This window comes from Pseudochaenichthys georgianus, unplaced genomic scaffold, assembly GCF_902827115.2.
Source record: "Pseudochaenichthys georgianus unplaced genomic scaffold, fPseGeo1.2 scaffold_167_arrow_ctg1, whole genome shotgun sequence".
In the NCBI taxonomy this organism is placed as follows: domain Eukaryota; kingdom Metazoa; phylum Chordata; class Actinopteri; order Perciformes; family Channichthyidae; genus Pseudochaenichthys; species Pseudochaenichthys georgianus.
In genome coordinates, this window is record NW_027262480.1 from 717,626 (window position 1) to 734,772 (window position 17,147).

Sequence of the window (17,147 nt, forward strand, 5' to 3'; positions counted from 1 at the left end):
ATCGTGACGGATCGTGACACTTATTATATACATATGTATATATCTATATATAGATATATACGGACACCTTGTATTGTAGTTACTATCAGTACAGCCGCACCGCCACTTTCCGAACAGGAAATGCATGCAAATACAAAATAAAATCGTACTGACACTTATTATATACATAAAGTATATATAGATATATATAAAAATAGGGACACCTTGTATTGTTTACTCTCAGTACAGCACCACTTTCCGAACAGGAAATGCACGCTAACACAACATAAAATAGCACTGACACTTATTATCTATATATATCTATATAGATATATATATTTATTTATATATATAAATACGACATCTTGTATTTTAGTTACACCCGCTAGACAACAGTGGAAGGTTCGAGAAACAACCGTGTTTACCGGGTGCAGGTGGGCGGAGGTGGCGGCGGAGGTGGGGAGGTTCCAGCTGGGAACCTCCACCCCCGCTGCGGGACCCGTGGGACCCCTGGACGGTGCGTCTTGGTCACGCGTCTCGGCCGGCGCGGAGGCCCTCTGACAGTGGGTCGCGTTTGCCATTCGATCAGTGAGAGGAGAGGAGAAAAATACAACAAAAATGGTCAAAATCCGTTAATATATGGATGAGTGTGTGGGGGGGGGGCTGGACACAGGCCGTGGGGGGACACCCGAGACCGGGCAATGTCCCCGGTAGAAACACGGTGAAATAGCCAAAAAAATAATAAAACCGGGGAAAAGTGAAAAAAAGTGTCCGAAAATAGGCACTCGTGAGGCGGGCAGAGTCCCCTGTCAACTCCCGTTACATTCCTCCATGGTGTCATTTGAGCGAAAAACTTTTACGAGAACCAGGCTGGGGGGGTCAAAAGGGCTTGACCAAGGCCGACCCAAAGTGCACGGTGGTCGGACTCATCACCTCCGTGATGAGTCTCCATTGTGATTTGAAAACTTCCATCAAACGAGTCCTTCGGTGGGCGGGAAAAAAACACGTCAGAATCGTCACTTCCTGTACTGACAGTGGAGGTGTCCTGAGAGTGGAGGTCTGCACCGGAACTGTCCTGAGAGTGGAGGTCTGCAAGCAGGCTCTCATGGCTGGATGTGGTAGCTTGGCTGCTGTTGTTCCTTTTCACCTTTTTGGATTGGCTCTTGCTTCCAAAATGGCCATCTTTTAATTTAATTTTTTTTCTGTAATTTCTGATTTGTTTGGCCTCAATTCTCAGCCTCAGCCGTATGAATCTTTTTACAAGTTTTTGTTGTACTCCACAGCATGACGGAAGCCTGCTGGAGAGGGCCTGAGCTTCTTTCTCCAAGACACCCACTGCGTTGGGGAGCTGCATGAGGGAGGAACCAGTCTTGGTCCTAAATAGTTCCTCAATTTGGTGAATGAAGTCAAAGGCTTCTTGGGAGGGATGACAAAGAGCACCTGCCTTGAAGTCTTTCAAGTCCACTAACAAGTTGTTGTCACCAGAAGGACTCTCATCATGGTGCTCTGTTGCAATTTTGCATTTTTCACAGATGCTGGCAAACTTGATGATTTTGTGGACGATGTAGCCTGCAAGATGGAAGAGAATACATTTCTCAGTTTTTGTGAGGTCAGGTGCTGCTGCTCTGTTCACAGCCATCAGCTGTTCCAGTCTGACTGATGGAGTGATTTGTGGCTCCCCTGTGTCCAGGAAGTCTGCCAAAAAGCTACTGTGGTCTTCCTGGTAGCTCCCAGAGCTGATGGTGGTGAGAAACTGCCCCACAGATATGATTCTCAGTGCATGATGGAATTCCACTGGAGTTGGGACAGGATTTTTAGACCTCACACAGCTGAATGTATTTTCAAGGCAGTCTTGTGTGAAACTTGACGTTAACACAAACCTGTGTCCTTGTGTAAGCATCTCCTCTTGTATGGCCAAAATTGATGTTGTTGCCATTATCACCCCTGTTTGAACAGGCTTCCAACTTCCCTTTTGACCTATCTTTATCCCACGAAACAGATGGATATTCCTGGAAGGGGAATCTTCAATTCCTGCAGAGTTTTGTAACCCGTTGGTCTGCTCGCAAAGCGAATTTTTAAAGCCTTCTTAATTGTCTCATTGTTCCATTTAATCCCCTGTGTGGTGAGTCTGCCTAATGCCTTCAGTTGGTCTTTTGAAAACGTTTTCTTATATTTCTTGTCCCTAATTTTCATTGTTTTCTTGAGAGCTGCATTTTCCTTCCTGATTTTTCTTAGTGCAGCCTTTGCTTTTTTGGTGATTCCTTCTTGGCTCTTTAATTTTCTCTTTAATTGTTGTAATAGATCTCTTTGACTGGCTGCTGGTTCCCTTGTATATTGACTGGCTGTTGGTTCCCTCGTATGCTCACTGGCAGCTGGTTCCCTCGTATGCTGACTGGCTGCTGGCTGAGTGGGTGGTGTCCTCCCTCCCTGTCTCTCCTCACTAGCCATGTCCTCCCTTTCTCTCAGTCTCCTCATCCCTTCTTCCCTCAATCTTTGAGACTAATGTAAGTAGAAGACATGGCACTGTACATTTTCGAACATTTTAAATATTATACCACATAAAAATAACAAATATTACTTTTGTTACTAAGAGTTCATACTTATTATATCTGTGTCACCTTTCACACTATAGCTGTGATCATGAGCTATGGGCTTTGTAGATACAGGTCCCGGGGTGAATCGTGGTGCAAGGGCCCTTCTCTTTTTGACCACAGGGCGATGCACGAAGATGGTGGGTATAGCCTCTGCTCTCAGCCTAGTCTTGCCGTTTTTTGTCTTGACAAACTGGTCTGCATCAAAATGTGCCTGCGGAGTGACTTGAGGTTACTTCACACACAGAACAACTGTGTCTGAATCTTGTCTGCCCACATACATATTCCATAGTATTAGTATTAGTATTATTCCATACATATTCCATAGTATTAGGAAACACTTTATACTTACTGGACATGTTATACTCATTACATACTGTATATAAAATATGACCAAGAATATGAGACAACTTTATAGAAATTCATATCACATCTGTTACTGATGCCATTTGTCATACTTTGTTAAACTCACAAATAATAAAGTTCCATAACTTCAGTTGGGAACAAAGACCACACCTTATCTCCCCAAGGCAATTTCCCATCCAATAGGTGTGCTATATAGGTGTGTATAACCCTTTCTCCTGTCTGTTTATCCCTCATTCAGCACAAGAACCAGAGGGGGATTCAATAAAGCCTGAATACCTGCACTGAGACCCTCACCCTGCACCCTGAGTCTCAACTCTGTGTTTTTCAAGCCTTTCCCTGTTTTTTTGTATTAAACAAAACATTAAGCTTTCCCAATGGTGTGGTTTTCGTTTTGTGAAAAAGTGACATCACATATTTTGTTGTTGTTGGTCGTGAAATTGCTCCTGCTGACTTGAGCCAGCCATGTTTTCCTCCACTGGGGAAGCCGTAGATTCGTACTCCTTTCTCGGAGCGATTTGAGCATCCCCAGGCTGCACAGCAAACCATGGTGGTGACTAGGAGGCACCGCAGCAAACCAGGACAACACGGAGGAAAAGGCACAGACAAACTGCATGATATGCTATTCAATGTTTATTGAATTCCATGTATTTGCAATGGATGTTCCTAAAACAATACCTTTAAAATCATCATCATCATCATGCTGCTGCTGCTGCTAGTCCTTTGATAGTCACCTGTCGGTCTCCTGTCCTTTCTGAAAGCCATAAAGATGACATTAGTCATTTAGATAACTTGTGTCCTCAATTACCATGGGATTACTGAAACTACCATGAATTTAAGAAAATGGTAGACATTAATCTAATCTGAATTTTAAAGCATTACTTTAGATCCCCTCCCTCTAAATATATCAATAAACATTAGAAAGTGATGCTCCTGACTACCATACAAGTTTAAGAAGATAATATTGGTATTAAAGAATTCAAAGCTATAAATAAACAGCAACAGGCTCTTTAACCAAGGCACTGTTAGCCTAACATGTAAACTAGTTGTTCACACTAATCCTAATATTATCACTTAATATTAGCAAATTCTATTTTATTTTTTAAAACATATTGATGTAAATACATACACATATCAATTTGTTGTATAAATATTGCAAATCAAAACCTTTATTCACTAATAATTACCAAAAATCGTAGTTCTATCTCCTGTTATCAATGCATTCACATTGCCCACCATGAACTTCCGGGGAACGATCTTCGTCTACATGAACCACGTGACGATAACCATTTTTGGACTTCCGTTGTCGTAACTCTATTATATGGCTCTGGACTACACCATGTGCTCAGTTTGACAAACCCTATGGACAAACCCCGTTTTTTTTCACCATTCATTCCAATGGCTGGCGTCTATGTCACGTGATCTTCAAATTGTTCCCTGCAGAAAAAAAAAACCTGGCTGAACTTCGTTTTATTCGGTGGAAAATGCCTATTTTAAAGTTAGTTAAAACGAAAAATCAAACTAACAAAATGTACACTTACCTTTTTTTTTAATTAGGTTTTCTCGTTATCCGTCTTTTTATTCAGACAACAATGGAAAAACGGCTTTGGTTTCCCCTTTTTTCGTTTTAAAGAAAAAACGGAAAAAGGCTGGTATTTCCGTTTTTTGGCTTTTGGTTTAAACGAAAAATCAAACTGACAAAAAGTACACGGACCGTCGACCTCCACAGCTCCAGAGGATTTACCGGCAAGAGGGTGGCAGGAGATTTTGAGGGGTGGCATCCCCTGGCAGAAGTATATGCTGATTTAATCGTAGTCATATCAATTAATGATAACTTGGAAATCAAAATATTGATATTTTAACTCAATAACATTAGGTTACATTATTGTGGCACAAAATAATTTAATGCATTTTAAATGAACAATAACTGAATGAGTTTGTTTAACTCTCTCAGCAGGGGTACCAAATATATGCAGATTGCTGCAATAAGTACATTAATTAACTGTCTCATCGATGTTTGTCTGAATTAATATGATAATATTAACAATCATATAATTCCTATCAGCTGTCAATCACTGTTATGATTCACAAATTCAGTGTTATTGTTAAATAAACTATATTTTTTAGTTAATGATGAATGTTCCTCAAGATGCTTGCTCACCCTCCTTCAAATTTGAAAGACAAGTAATTACGATCATATATCAAAAGATTCAAAGGAACAGTTCAGTGCCCCACGACTTTACTGCAAACAGTTACAACATTGACTTTACATTAGAAAGAACAAATATTAAAGAAGTGACTAACTGCATCAGTTAGGGTTAAACGTGTATTCAGCTAAAACATATACATCACTGCAGTTATTATCCAGTGGAAAGCCCTTACCTACTGGCCTAGTTAAATCAAAGTGTTTTTCTTTTCTTTTCTGGGCAGTGTAGTTTTACACACCGTCTGATTTGACTTTCTCAGGACTTAAAACAGTTATTTGGGGGCAGACCCCCACAAAGAAAAACATATTTACGCACATACAAGGTCATCATCTTAACAGTTTATTATAATCATCCGTGAGCAGAGCATCAAGTTGGCATGTCTATTTCAGCTGAATGCGGCGATTACCATGTTGTTCAGCAAAACGCCTCCCAAACTTATTAAGATCAACAGCTTTAGTGCATTTTGATTCAATGCTGAGTACAGCCAAACTTGACAGTCTCTTCTCCGTCATTGTAGACTGCAAATACCTCATTCCTTCCGTCTACTTGGGTCCGAATGCTTCTCGTGTTGCGCCGTCCCGTTCAAATGAAATCGCCACGAATCATATTTCCACGCTCGCCACGCTTGTCTTGTGCTGCAATCACTTGCACTCGGACATTAGAGACTTTCTCTCATAAATGTCCGATGAGCCACAACTTTTCTTTCAAAACAAAGCTGCCAACTGGGGTGGCAAGGTCTATTTTTTGGGTGGAAGTTGCTACCCCATGCCACCCCGGTAGATCCACCCCTGCTCAGGAGACACCAGACCGAGGGCCATTGATGCTCATTTTGTGTTGTCTTCCATTTAGAAACAAGTGCCTTATTCTTCTGAATAATGACACCAACTGTGGTCTCATTCTCACCAAGCTGCTTTCTGATGGTCTTGTAGCCGATCCCAGCCTTGTGCAGGTCTATGATCTCACCCTAAGGTCCTTAGCTCTTTGGTCTCGTCCATGGTGGAGAGGATGGAATCTGATTGATTGATTCTGTGGACAGGTGTCTTTTAAACAGGTAACAAGTTGATATTAGAGAATTTAAAAGGAAGATTACTTATTTAACCGGTCTGTGGGAGCCATACTCCTTGTTTGTTGCAAGGGGATCAAATACTTATTTCCCACAGTTAAATGCAAATGTTTATCTTTTATATAATGTCAATTTCTCGATTTTCTTTTTTATATGACTTACTCTCACTGTTTATATAAACCTACCATTAAAATTATAGACTGTTCATTTATTTGTAATTGGCTAAACTTACAAAATCTGCAGGGGATCAAATACTTAATTCCTCCACTGTAAACAAGCCTAAATTAATCTCTTTATTTGTAGGCTTCAGTAAATATCTAGAAACAAAGAGTAGATATTTACTAAAACCATTTAGGGCTTCACATAATAAAATATACAACGGCTGTAACCTGATATATATTATGCTGTAGGAGCTTTAGGTGTGTGTAGTAAAGTGTGTAGATGTAATGTAAAAAGCAGTGTCACGGTACGTCACTATTTCATCACGTTTTCAAGTTAAAAACTGCCTTTTTTGTGTCTAATGGGCGTTTTTCACACGTTTAATAATTCAAAACGCTGCTTTTTACATTGTGTTTTATTGTAAGACAAATTCCTGTTTTCTTATGTCTAAGCTCTGGTTTTACATGTGTAATTTATATTCATCTATGTTCAAAGTCATTTTTTATTTTACATTATAAGTTAAGGGTTTAATCATTTGACTGTTCAGTAACGTAAAAGTATTCCCACAATACTATATTTCAACATGTCTTCAAGTTAAAATTATATTTATTTTGTGTCTAATGTGCGTTTTCAAAGCATGTAATAGTTTAAAACGTTGCTTTTCACAGTGTTTTTCATGACAAGATAAAAAGGAGATCTTTGTTTTGTTCATACAGAGTTGTTCACACTGGTCTAGTGGTCTAAGAATGGGTTTTACACAGTGCTTGAATTGGAATAAAAAAGGTGCCAGTACTCTAAATCAGCAACTGTTTCAAGTCAATTTATTTATACAGCCCAAAAACAAGTATTTGGCTCAAAGTCATATAGTATATCCTATAATGCTGGTGGGTTTGTCTCTTTACTGTATATTTTAGAAAGGCTGACTGTATTTAAACAAAATTACTCAGGGTGCATCTGAGATTAGAGGGGGTGCAGGGGTAAAGTGCTATTTTTTATAAGTGGGGAGTGGACCTGACACCGTCTAGGGGGGTCCGGGGGCATGCTCCCCCGGGAAGATTTAGATGCATCAATCTGATGCATTTTGAGGGGGAAATAAAGAGACCATATTTGTTGTCATGCGTCAATCAGGGCCGGACTGGGACAATAAGTCAGGCCGGGAATTATACACCCAGTCAGGCCACTACCAGTTTTTGTGCCATTTTGCTGGATTTATTTGTCAATATTTACAGCGTTGCTGCCCATAGTGATAGCCCTCTAGTTTAAATCTACTACCCAAAAATAAACATATGGAGATGGGTTACTATTTAAAAAAAATTATAAATCTATTTAGGAACCTGTCCATGTGAACATATTTTAAGTGGGGGTGGATCTCAAATCCTGTAGGGGGGTCCGGGGGCATGCTCCCCCGGTAAGATTTGTTTTTAAATGTTGGACTTAAATGCTTCAATCTGGTTCACTTTGAGGGGGAAATAAAGAGACTACACGCATATGAAACAGAACTGTATACATTTAAATAATCATAAAATCATAAGTACATGGCCATAACCAATAACATACCATATACAATATGAAAAAACATTGCAACTTGTTTAATTATTTGTTTTTGGTTCATTTATAGTTGTGAGTGTGTCTGTGCTCCTGAATCAGCCTCTCCTGTCTCCCTCATCTCCCCCTGCTCCTCTTTGAGGCAGCAGCAAAGACTAGTTTTAGCTCTCAACAAGTTTATCTTACATTTGTTCACATAGTTAACATTTTATTTTTATTATTCATGGATATTTTACTAATCACTACCCCCTCAAATGGAAATATGTTTTACATAAATGTAGACAGCCAGTGAGGCAGAGTCAGACACACATTTGCGCAGCGTTGCGTTCACAATACATATGTATAAAAAAATCCTCAGGCCAGCAGGCCACTTAACAAGCCGGCGGCTGAGTACCGGCATTTTACTGAGTACCGGGACCTCAGGTCAGGTGGGCGTGTCGTGTAGTGTTGTGTACTGTCCGCGGCCGCAGCTAGACCATATTGGGAGGAAAGGACGTCCCATTGCTCTTAAAACTAATTTCCCTGCTTCTCGTGGTTTCCTTGCATCTCTCCATGCTTCCCTGGTGGGAGGGACTAGTCGCAGGGAAACAACGCAAGTGAGGGACTCAAGGAATCCATTTAACCGAAGTGAAACGTAGCCCAAGGTTCTCTCTAACTCATTGCATATGGCTGCACTAAAGAAAAGGGCACAGAGAGGAAACCAGTTGTAAGATGTTTAAAAGTTCATTAAACATAATATATGCTTAAATGCATTTCAAAGAAGTTGTGTTGGAGTTTGTGTTATTCTACATTTTGACACCAAGATTTTCTGATTTTACTGCAAATGTATATCGGTTCCAAATATCGGTTATCGGTCTCCTTGATTACTAATCATCGGTATCGGCCTTGAAAAAGCCATATCGGTCGATCCCTACTATAAACAAATACAAACTAGCTTGGTATTGCAAACTTCCGTTTTTTTCCAGAATAAAATAGCATTTAAACTGACTGTATGTTTAAGGTACATTATGCTATCAAAACATTGATTTTAATTTCTAACAGTTGTCGAACATAAATGTAAAGATACAATAGACTTGTTTGTTATAAGTGAGCTTTAGAATAGATAGGGACACAACGCTTACCATTACATTGCATTTAGCTGACGCTTTTATCCAAAGCGACTTACAATAAGTACATTCGACCAGGAAGACACAACCTTGAAGAAAACAGAATCATATAAGTACATCAGGTCTCATAGAGCCAAGCATTTCAAGTGCTACTCAACTGGCTATAGATACGCCATTCCTTTATTAGTATATAAGTGCTCTGTTAGCAGTTCTTTGTTAGTAATTCTATCGCTCGAGGTGGAGTCGAAAGAGATGAGTTTTCAGTCTGCGCCGGAAGATGTGCAGGCTTTCTGCTGTCCTGATGTCAATGGGGAGCTCATTCCACCATTTTGGAGCCAGGATAGCAAACCCACGTGTTTTTGCTGATGGGAACTTGGGTCCCATTCGTTTGGCTGATGCAGAGCGTTGTGCACGCGCTGGGGTGTACAGTTTAACCATGTCCTGGATGTAGGAAGGGCCAGATCCATTCGCAGCATGGTATGCAAGGACCAGTGTCTTGAAGTGAATTCTAGCAGTGACCGGAAGCCAGTGAAGGGAGCAGAGGAGGGGAGTGGTTTGGGAAAATTTAGGAAGGTTGAAGACCAGACGAGCCGCTGCATTCTGGATGAGCTGCAGAGGTCGGATGGCACATGCAGGTACCATGCAAGGACTCCAGTAACGAGGTTGCAGAGTCCAGGCCTCCTCCAAGGTTGGACGGTCTATGGCCATAAATGGCATCCAACAGGTCGAACCACTTCCAGCTTTTCCTATCTGAACCACTCCGGCCGTTGTGGTCCTTGACGGCTCTATACTCACTCTTAATCGGAAGATTGTGTGTTCAAATCCAGGAACACCACCACTAGTGTGCCCTTGAGTAAGGCACTTAGCCCTTAGTTACTCCAGGGATTAGAATGTCCCTGTAATTGGTAACTGTAAGTCGCTTTGGATAAAAGCGTCAGCTCAATGAACCAATCAGCAGTCGTCAGTTTAGCATATTCAGCAGCCAAGTTGTTGGCCCGATAGAACCAGGATTTTGTCGGGCCAGAAAAAAGGTGGAAAGGTAGCGCCGGGCCGGAACTAGGCATAGTGGAAACGCAACCAAAAACGGGACCGGCACATCACGGGACGCTTAAACCGCGCCGCGGTGGAAATGAGCCATTATGGGTCCCCGAACCAGGCTAAAAACGAAGAGGGACCGTGCCTTTGAGGCGGTGGCCCCTATGGAATGAACTCCCCCAGAAACTGAGAGCCTCTGTGTCAGTAGAGATTTTTAAGGGGCAGCTAAAGACTCACCTTTTCCGACAGGCCAAAAGCCGGTGAGTCTTGAGCTGCCCCTGGCGTCGGAGGTGGTGAGTTTCTAGCTGTTTTTCATTGATGTTTTATCCTATCTTTTACTGGGTGTGTGTTATGCCTTTTGCCAATAGGAACTATCAAAAACATCACAACATTTGATTAAAGGTGGGGTTGGTAAGTTTGAGAAACCGGCTCGAGATACACTTTTTGTTATATTCCATGGAATGCTCTTAACATCCAGATAGCAATGAATATCTGAAGGGCTTTGACAGAAGCCGTGGTACTGTAAAAAGCACGACCAATCATCTGAGCCGGCCCGGCTAAAGTAACTGGATGGCCTACCTCCCTGTCAGCCTTCCATCTGTACACAAACTTATCTCGTGCCCTCATTGGTCATGTGGACGTTCGTGTGTGTTGGAGGAGGGGCTCTGTGAGGAAGTGGCAGATTTTTTCCGGCTGTGTATTTTCAAATTCTAGCGCACTCGAGCTGGTTTCTCCAAAATTACCTACCCCACCTTTAACCAAACAGATTATTGGAGAAACTAATGTGATGGAAATTATGGTACTAAAACTTAATACAGTGTAAACCTAATGAAATGTAAACTGCTGTATTCTGAAAATGTCATGTCAATGGTTTGACTGATTAGGTCAAATCCCTGGAGTGACCTTTGAATGTGTGTGAGTGATCAACAGATGTTTTTGCAAGGGGGTTTTATTACACTACAGGAAGGATGAGGGGAAGGAAGTTAGGATAAGGTGTTATCTGTATCCCTTTTGCTCTGTGTAGGGTGTGAGTTTTGCATACTGTATCTGAGGGGTATCTGTATATCCCATTGTCTTGTATGGAGTGATGGTTTTGCATACAGTGCCAGAGGGGGGGGGGGGTATCAGCTGGCCTCCCAGAATGATGTTGTAATGTAAATCTGCTTTGATGTCCTCTTATAAACAGAGCCTGTTTTACTCAGAAAGGTACGTGCTCTTTGGAGGAGACGTCATACTTGCAAGTATAAAAGATCCTTATTGCTTTTAATATGAATATTGTTTGCTGTACATTTGTTACCTTACTGATTATTCTCTCTCGACCACAGCTGATTTTAAAGCTGCTACGACACTACTCATCAGATTAATGAACAGTGAAACTAAATTCCTTCAATGCAGCTTAAGATATAATATTTTAAAAAAGGAATAGCAAGGCTATTAGAAATCCATGGTTGAAACACTGAATAGTAAAACATTTCTTCATAGTTCAGGAACCATTACAAACATCAATTAAAATGGAGAAACAGCATCTCTGTAGCCTTGTGTTGGCATAGTGTGAACGCTGGTCAGAAAATAAAAAAACTGTTAAAAATAATAAAGCTTTATCCATACAGCATGTGCAGCTCAAAGTGCTTTACAAAATGGCAACACATCAGAAGTTAAAAATAAACAAGAAAGTCCCCTCAGACGTTAAGACCTTTCAGATACATGCAGCAAAATATAGCATTGTAACAGGTTAAGATACACAAAGAGGTAAAAGGTATGATAATAACAAATGAAATACAGTAATGAAAATTATGATTTATCACGGAAAGATAAGACACAAGACAAGTGAATAGATGCAACGATATAAAACCAATACAAATACAAATAGTGATTCAAATATAAAGAAACCAACGTAATAATAAATGTTGCTATTGAAACTGTTAAATAACTAATATAAGATAAAAACCCTTCCTATATCATAAATGAAACAACATAAAAGTAGGTAAATAATAAAGACTAAAAGACCATTTAAAGTGGGGGGGTTGCTAATAAAAAGCTAATCTAAAGAGATGTGTCTTTAGCGGACGTTTACAAATGTCCACTGAGCCTCTGATATTTCCTGGTGTTTCACAGTTTGGGAGCATAGTGGATAAAAGCCTGACCCATTTTATTTTTGGGGAATTTAGGCTATTTAAAAAGCTGAAGAGGACCTCAGGGCTTGTCCAGGGACATAAAACGAGACTGACTGTGAATTGAAGTCTGTTAGTCGGACTTCAATTCAGAAAGACTCTTAAAATATAACTACAGCTCTCAGGACATCAGGAGGAGGAAACGGCTAGCTTGGCTCTCATAGTTGTTCAAAACGATGCGGTGTGAATTCGCTTGTGGAGTTTAAGGTTAGAACTTTGAGAAAACATTTTCCCACACTCTTCACACCAGTACGGTTTTTCTCCTGAGTGAATACGTTGATGTATTTGGAGATGACTTGATGTAGAGAATGTTTTCCCACACTCTTCACACCAGTACGGTTTTTCTCCTGTGTGAATACGTTGATGTGATTTGAGAGCACTTGATGTAGTGAACATTTTCCCGCACACTTCACACCAGTACGGTTTTTCTCCAGTGTGAATACGTTGATGTATTTGGAGATGACTTGATGTCGTGAATGTTTTTCCACACTCTTCACACCAGTACGGTTTTTCTCCAGTGTGAATACGTTGATGTCTTTTGAGAGCACCTGATTCAGTGAAAGTTGTCCCACACTCTTCACACCAGTACGGTTTTTCTCCAGTGTGAATACGTTGATGTCTTTTGAGAGCACCTGATTCAGTGAAATTTGTCCCACACTCTTCACACATGTACGGTCTTTCTCCAGTGTGAATACGTTGATGTTTTTGGAGATCACTTGATGTAGTGAACATTTTCCCACACTCTTCACACCAGTACGGTTTTTCTCCAGTGTGAATACGTTGATGTTTTTGGAGATAACTTGATTTAGTGAATGTTTTCCCACACTCTTCACACCAGTACGGTTTTTCTCCAGTGTGAATACGTTGATGTCTTTTGAGAGCACTTGATGTAGTGAAAGTTGTCCCACACTCTTCACACCTGTATGGTTTTTCTCCAGTGTGAATACGTTGATGTCTTTTGAGATCACCAGATCTAGTGAATGTTTTCCTACACTCTTCGCAGCTGTACGTTTTTTTTCCAGTATGAATACGCAGGTGGCTCTTTAAATGTCCAGATCTTGTAAAGGATTTGTCACATTGCTGACAGCTGTGTCTCTCTCTTCCTTTTGGTTTCTAGAACAGACGGACAGAGAAAGAGAGAAAGTAAATCTAAAAAGCATAAATACATATACAGTTAACACAATAAAACTCCCTTAATATAAACCTTGAGTTAACGGAATACTACTTTTACTAACTCTTTGTGTTTATTATATTATAACATATATGTATTTATATAACATCTTTATATTATAACATTTCGGCCAGGAGAGCTATTTGTTTAAGCACCGGATCGGCAAAACAGGAGAGTCTGTGAACCAGTCTGCCTTGATCTATGAATTCATGTCCAGGACTCTCACAGTATCTGCTGCCCACAGCTGTTTTATAGAAGGAAAACCTCCTTCACTTCATGAAATCTCTGAAGCACCAGGAGGCAGTAATGTGTAAGCAGAATCTGAGAAGAGCAGCACCAGCTGCAAAGAGCTGTGCCTTTTACTGTTTACTTCGCTGTGTTTACCTTCATTAGAACAGATAAAGAGCGATCACAGGCTGCTACGTTTTAACAACACACACACACACACACACACGCCTGATTCTTCCCCATATTACCTGTTTTATTATTTCAGAGCCCCACTCTCCATTGTTGCTAATGTTGAAAATAAAACTCTACTTTTCATAACCTCTGTCTTTTAACTGATTTAAATGCGGAAACTGGGGTTATTCATCAGGATTTGGTATGACTTGACTTGCTTGACTCTCACCCCAGTAACTTGAGGCTTTTATTTTGAAATGTTTGGATTGGCCTTGCCATGTTGATTGACAATGAGTGACCACACCTGGAGCCAATTTACACACCTATAAAGGGAAGGAGAGGGGCAGCAGAGGCAGAGCGCACCAGGAGCAGAGACGGAAACTGGGACCGAGACTGAAGGAGACAGCAGAAGCAGAACGCACCAGGAGCAGAGGCACACGCAACAAAGGGATTAAAAGACACGGCAGTCCGAGAGAGAGTCAACGGAGCACCTTTACAGCCCTGGAAAGACTGGTTTTGAGAAAATACTTTTAACCCTTTTAACATTTGAATTCTTGTATTGTTTTAACTACGTTAATTGTATTTTAACATAGTTTTAGACTATCTTTTTACTGAGATTATATTTTAGACAGCTCTGATTATAGTTTTCTTAGTAAAAATGTTATGTTCTACTGAATAAATTATTGTGTTTTAAACTTAGTAGTTGGCTCCTTGATTGCCCAGTTTTGCTCTCCACCTGATTTAAAAGAACCCTTTCCCTCTCCTTAAATTATTACCCCTCCCCCCCTCCTTTACATAAAGTGGCAGACAATGCCTATCCCTTGCCAAAGCTGGCTCATAAAAACGTTCCCTGACACTGGACAGCTGACAGCAGAACATGTGATCTACAACAAGAACATTGCAGCGCACGGGTAGTGGTAGAAAACGCTTTTGGTAGACTGAAGGGAAGGTGGCGTTGCCTCATGAAAAAGAAATGACTGTGATGTGAAACTTGTTAAATCAATGGTGCTGACATGCTGTGCTCTGCATAACCTCTGTGAGAGTCATGGAGAGGCCTATGACGATGGGTGGGATGCACCAGCAGTAGCAGAGCCTGGGGTAGCAGTGGCACAAGGTGCAGAGGAGGAGGGCACTGAGAATACGACAGGGTTTGATGCGCTACCTGAATAGCTAATATTCATTGTATACAGAAACTTGAATGTTTTGGTTCATAACATCATCAGTGATATACATTTCTTGTGTTTGTAATTATAAACACGACATTGAAAGATTGTGGGCCATTAAGGCTAGTGCCATTTGTTTTGTTTTTATTATTACCTACATTGTATTGAACATAAATAAATCTTTTTTTCCTCTTTCACATATGTGTTTGTCAAATGATTTAAACAAAAAAATGTTATCAGAATTGACTATTTAGTAAATATTTGATTTTCAAGCACCAGTAAGTACTTCCCCATAATAGAACATTTGAGAAAATATGAAAGTAAACATAAATACAAATGATCTCTTATCCCCCTTCTATTTCTGTTTTTTTCTAAATACCCCTTTCCAGTTTATTTGTAAAAGGAAATATTTTACTTTAAGTAATGTGTCAGTTACTAAATAATTTTAGAGGAGGACCTCAAACAGGCAAACTCAATTTCTTGCTTTAAATCTCTTAAAATGTACTTTTATCTTATGGGCTTTTTCCTAACTGATGTGTTTCTTATTGCATGTTTATATCTCTAGATCTTAATTGGGCTATTTTTACAATTGTTTGAGTGATATTGTAGTTTTTTTTTTTAAAGATCCACAAATATTATTAGTAATGGTATTAGTTGTAGCCTATTTTTATTTAGGAAAAATATAGGCCTATAACTTCTACCTCATGTGAATCTGAGTTTTTGTTCTGCTGATTTAAAGCCCTTTAATTGTACATTTCAGTTTGATTGGATTCCAAAACTGTAATTTTGTGTGTGAGTGGCAACCCAGTGACATAATCAGATTATGGCAGGAAATCAGATGATGCATTTATCAACAAGAGATTAAATGAGAAGTACTTTATTGAATCCCAAGTGGGAAGTGTTTTTTGTTGCAGCATAACAAGGCATGGCATTGTATGTACAATAGAAATAAAAAAGATATATATATTTGTTGCAGCAGCATAAAAAGGCATGGCATTGGTTAAACGCATGAGTTTGAGCGTTCTCCTCCCTTCTCAAGGCCATTTCCTCCTCCCTCGCCCGGGCAACAGCCTCCATGGTCAGCTGCCAGTGCCGATCCACCTGGGCCAGGCTCTGTTCATGGTGCCGTGCCTGCTGTGCTAGGTGCTCGTCTCCTCCTCGTTTCCTCTTGCCTGTATGACGATAAGATAATTATAGCAATAAGAATTAGCAATAACAATGAAAAACACAGGACAGGTACAGGTCACACAAGGATATAATAATAAAATGTATAAGCAGAACAACAGTAAGGATGAACTAAAGACAGTTATGCCCTAGATGTTTACAATGATTGTGAAAGTGAATTACATTATGTCCAGCCTGTTGATAATGATTATAAATATATGTATATAATAGGATGTCACACACAATTGTACTAGCTGCGTACTAGCTAGTTTGTAACAGAGCATTTCCACACAGTGGTATAGCTTATTTTACTTAATGACGATGGATGATCTAAAGTTAAAGAAAAAGTCACAATTCTAGTGGTTTTGCCATGCCTATTTCTTACCTAGAACCACACGCTGCGGTGCCGTGATGGCACTCGGCGTTGGTGTCGATTCCTCCTCGGCTGGTGTCTGTGGTCGAGTTGAGGTCCGTTCTGATGTTGAGGACGGAACACTGCCACCACCCGGTGTTCGGGACTGTTCCTCCTCACTAGTCACAATGGCATCATCTAGAACAGCAACATGACTTTTTAATTCCACGAACTACTGTAGCACAATACTAAATAGCAACAACAACTGTAGAAAGAAAGAACCTAAACAATGGTGCATGTGGTGTTAGCAAACAATAGCTCTAGCTAATGCTATCTGCCTTAGCTAGCTATGTAGCCTCTTCGGGGCTCCATAAAAGCATGGGTTGTCGAACATAAATGTAAGGATAAAATACTTGTTTGTTAGAAGTGATGAGCTTTAGAATAGATAGGGACACAACGCTTTCAAGCAAATAACAGAGCGTTAGCAAAGACTTACCATGCAGGGACACCAGTAACGCGGTTGCAGAGTCCAGGCCTCCCTCCCTCCCAACGTTGGCCGGTCTATGGCCATAAATAGCGTCCAACAGGTCGAACCACTTCCAGCTTTTCGGAACCACTCCGGACGTTGTGGTCCTTCACGGCTCTATACTCACTCTTAAGCTTTTTCAGTTTTTCCCTA

At 40.4% G+C, this 17,147-nt stretch overlaps 1 protein-coding gene and 1 pseudogene across 3 annotated transcripts in view; one reads left to right on the forward strand and one right to left on the reverse strand.

Annotated features, from left to right (window-relative positions):
• Positions 1 to 17,147, forward strand: part of LOC117441325 (zinc finger protein 721-like) — a 393,163-nt pseudogene that overhangs the window by 103,430 nt on the left and 272,586 nt on the right.
• LOC117441327 (zinc finger protein 420-like) overlaps positions 11,655 to 17,147 on the reverse strand; it is an 85,536-nt gene continuing 80,043 nt past the window's right edge. For 2 of the 3 annotated variants that reach the window (XM_034077518.2, XM_034077519.2), the window contains one exon: positions 11,655 to 13,332. In XM_034077518.2, the coding sequence (XP_033933409.1) occupies positions 12,388 to 13,332 (945 nt within the window). In that variant the 3' untranslated portion in view covers positions 11,655 to 12,387. Of the gene's footprint in view, positions 13,333 to 15,905; positions 16,125 to 16,501; positions 16,667 to 17,147 lie in introns of those variants that run through there. The other variant, XR_011642819.1, reaches the window with a different exon arrangement.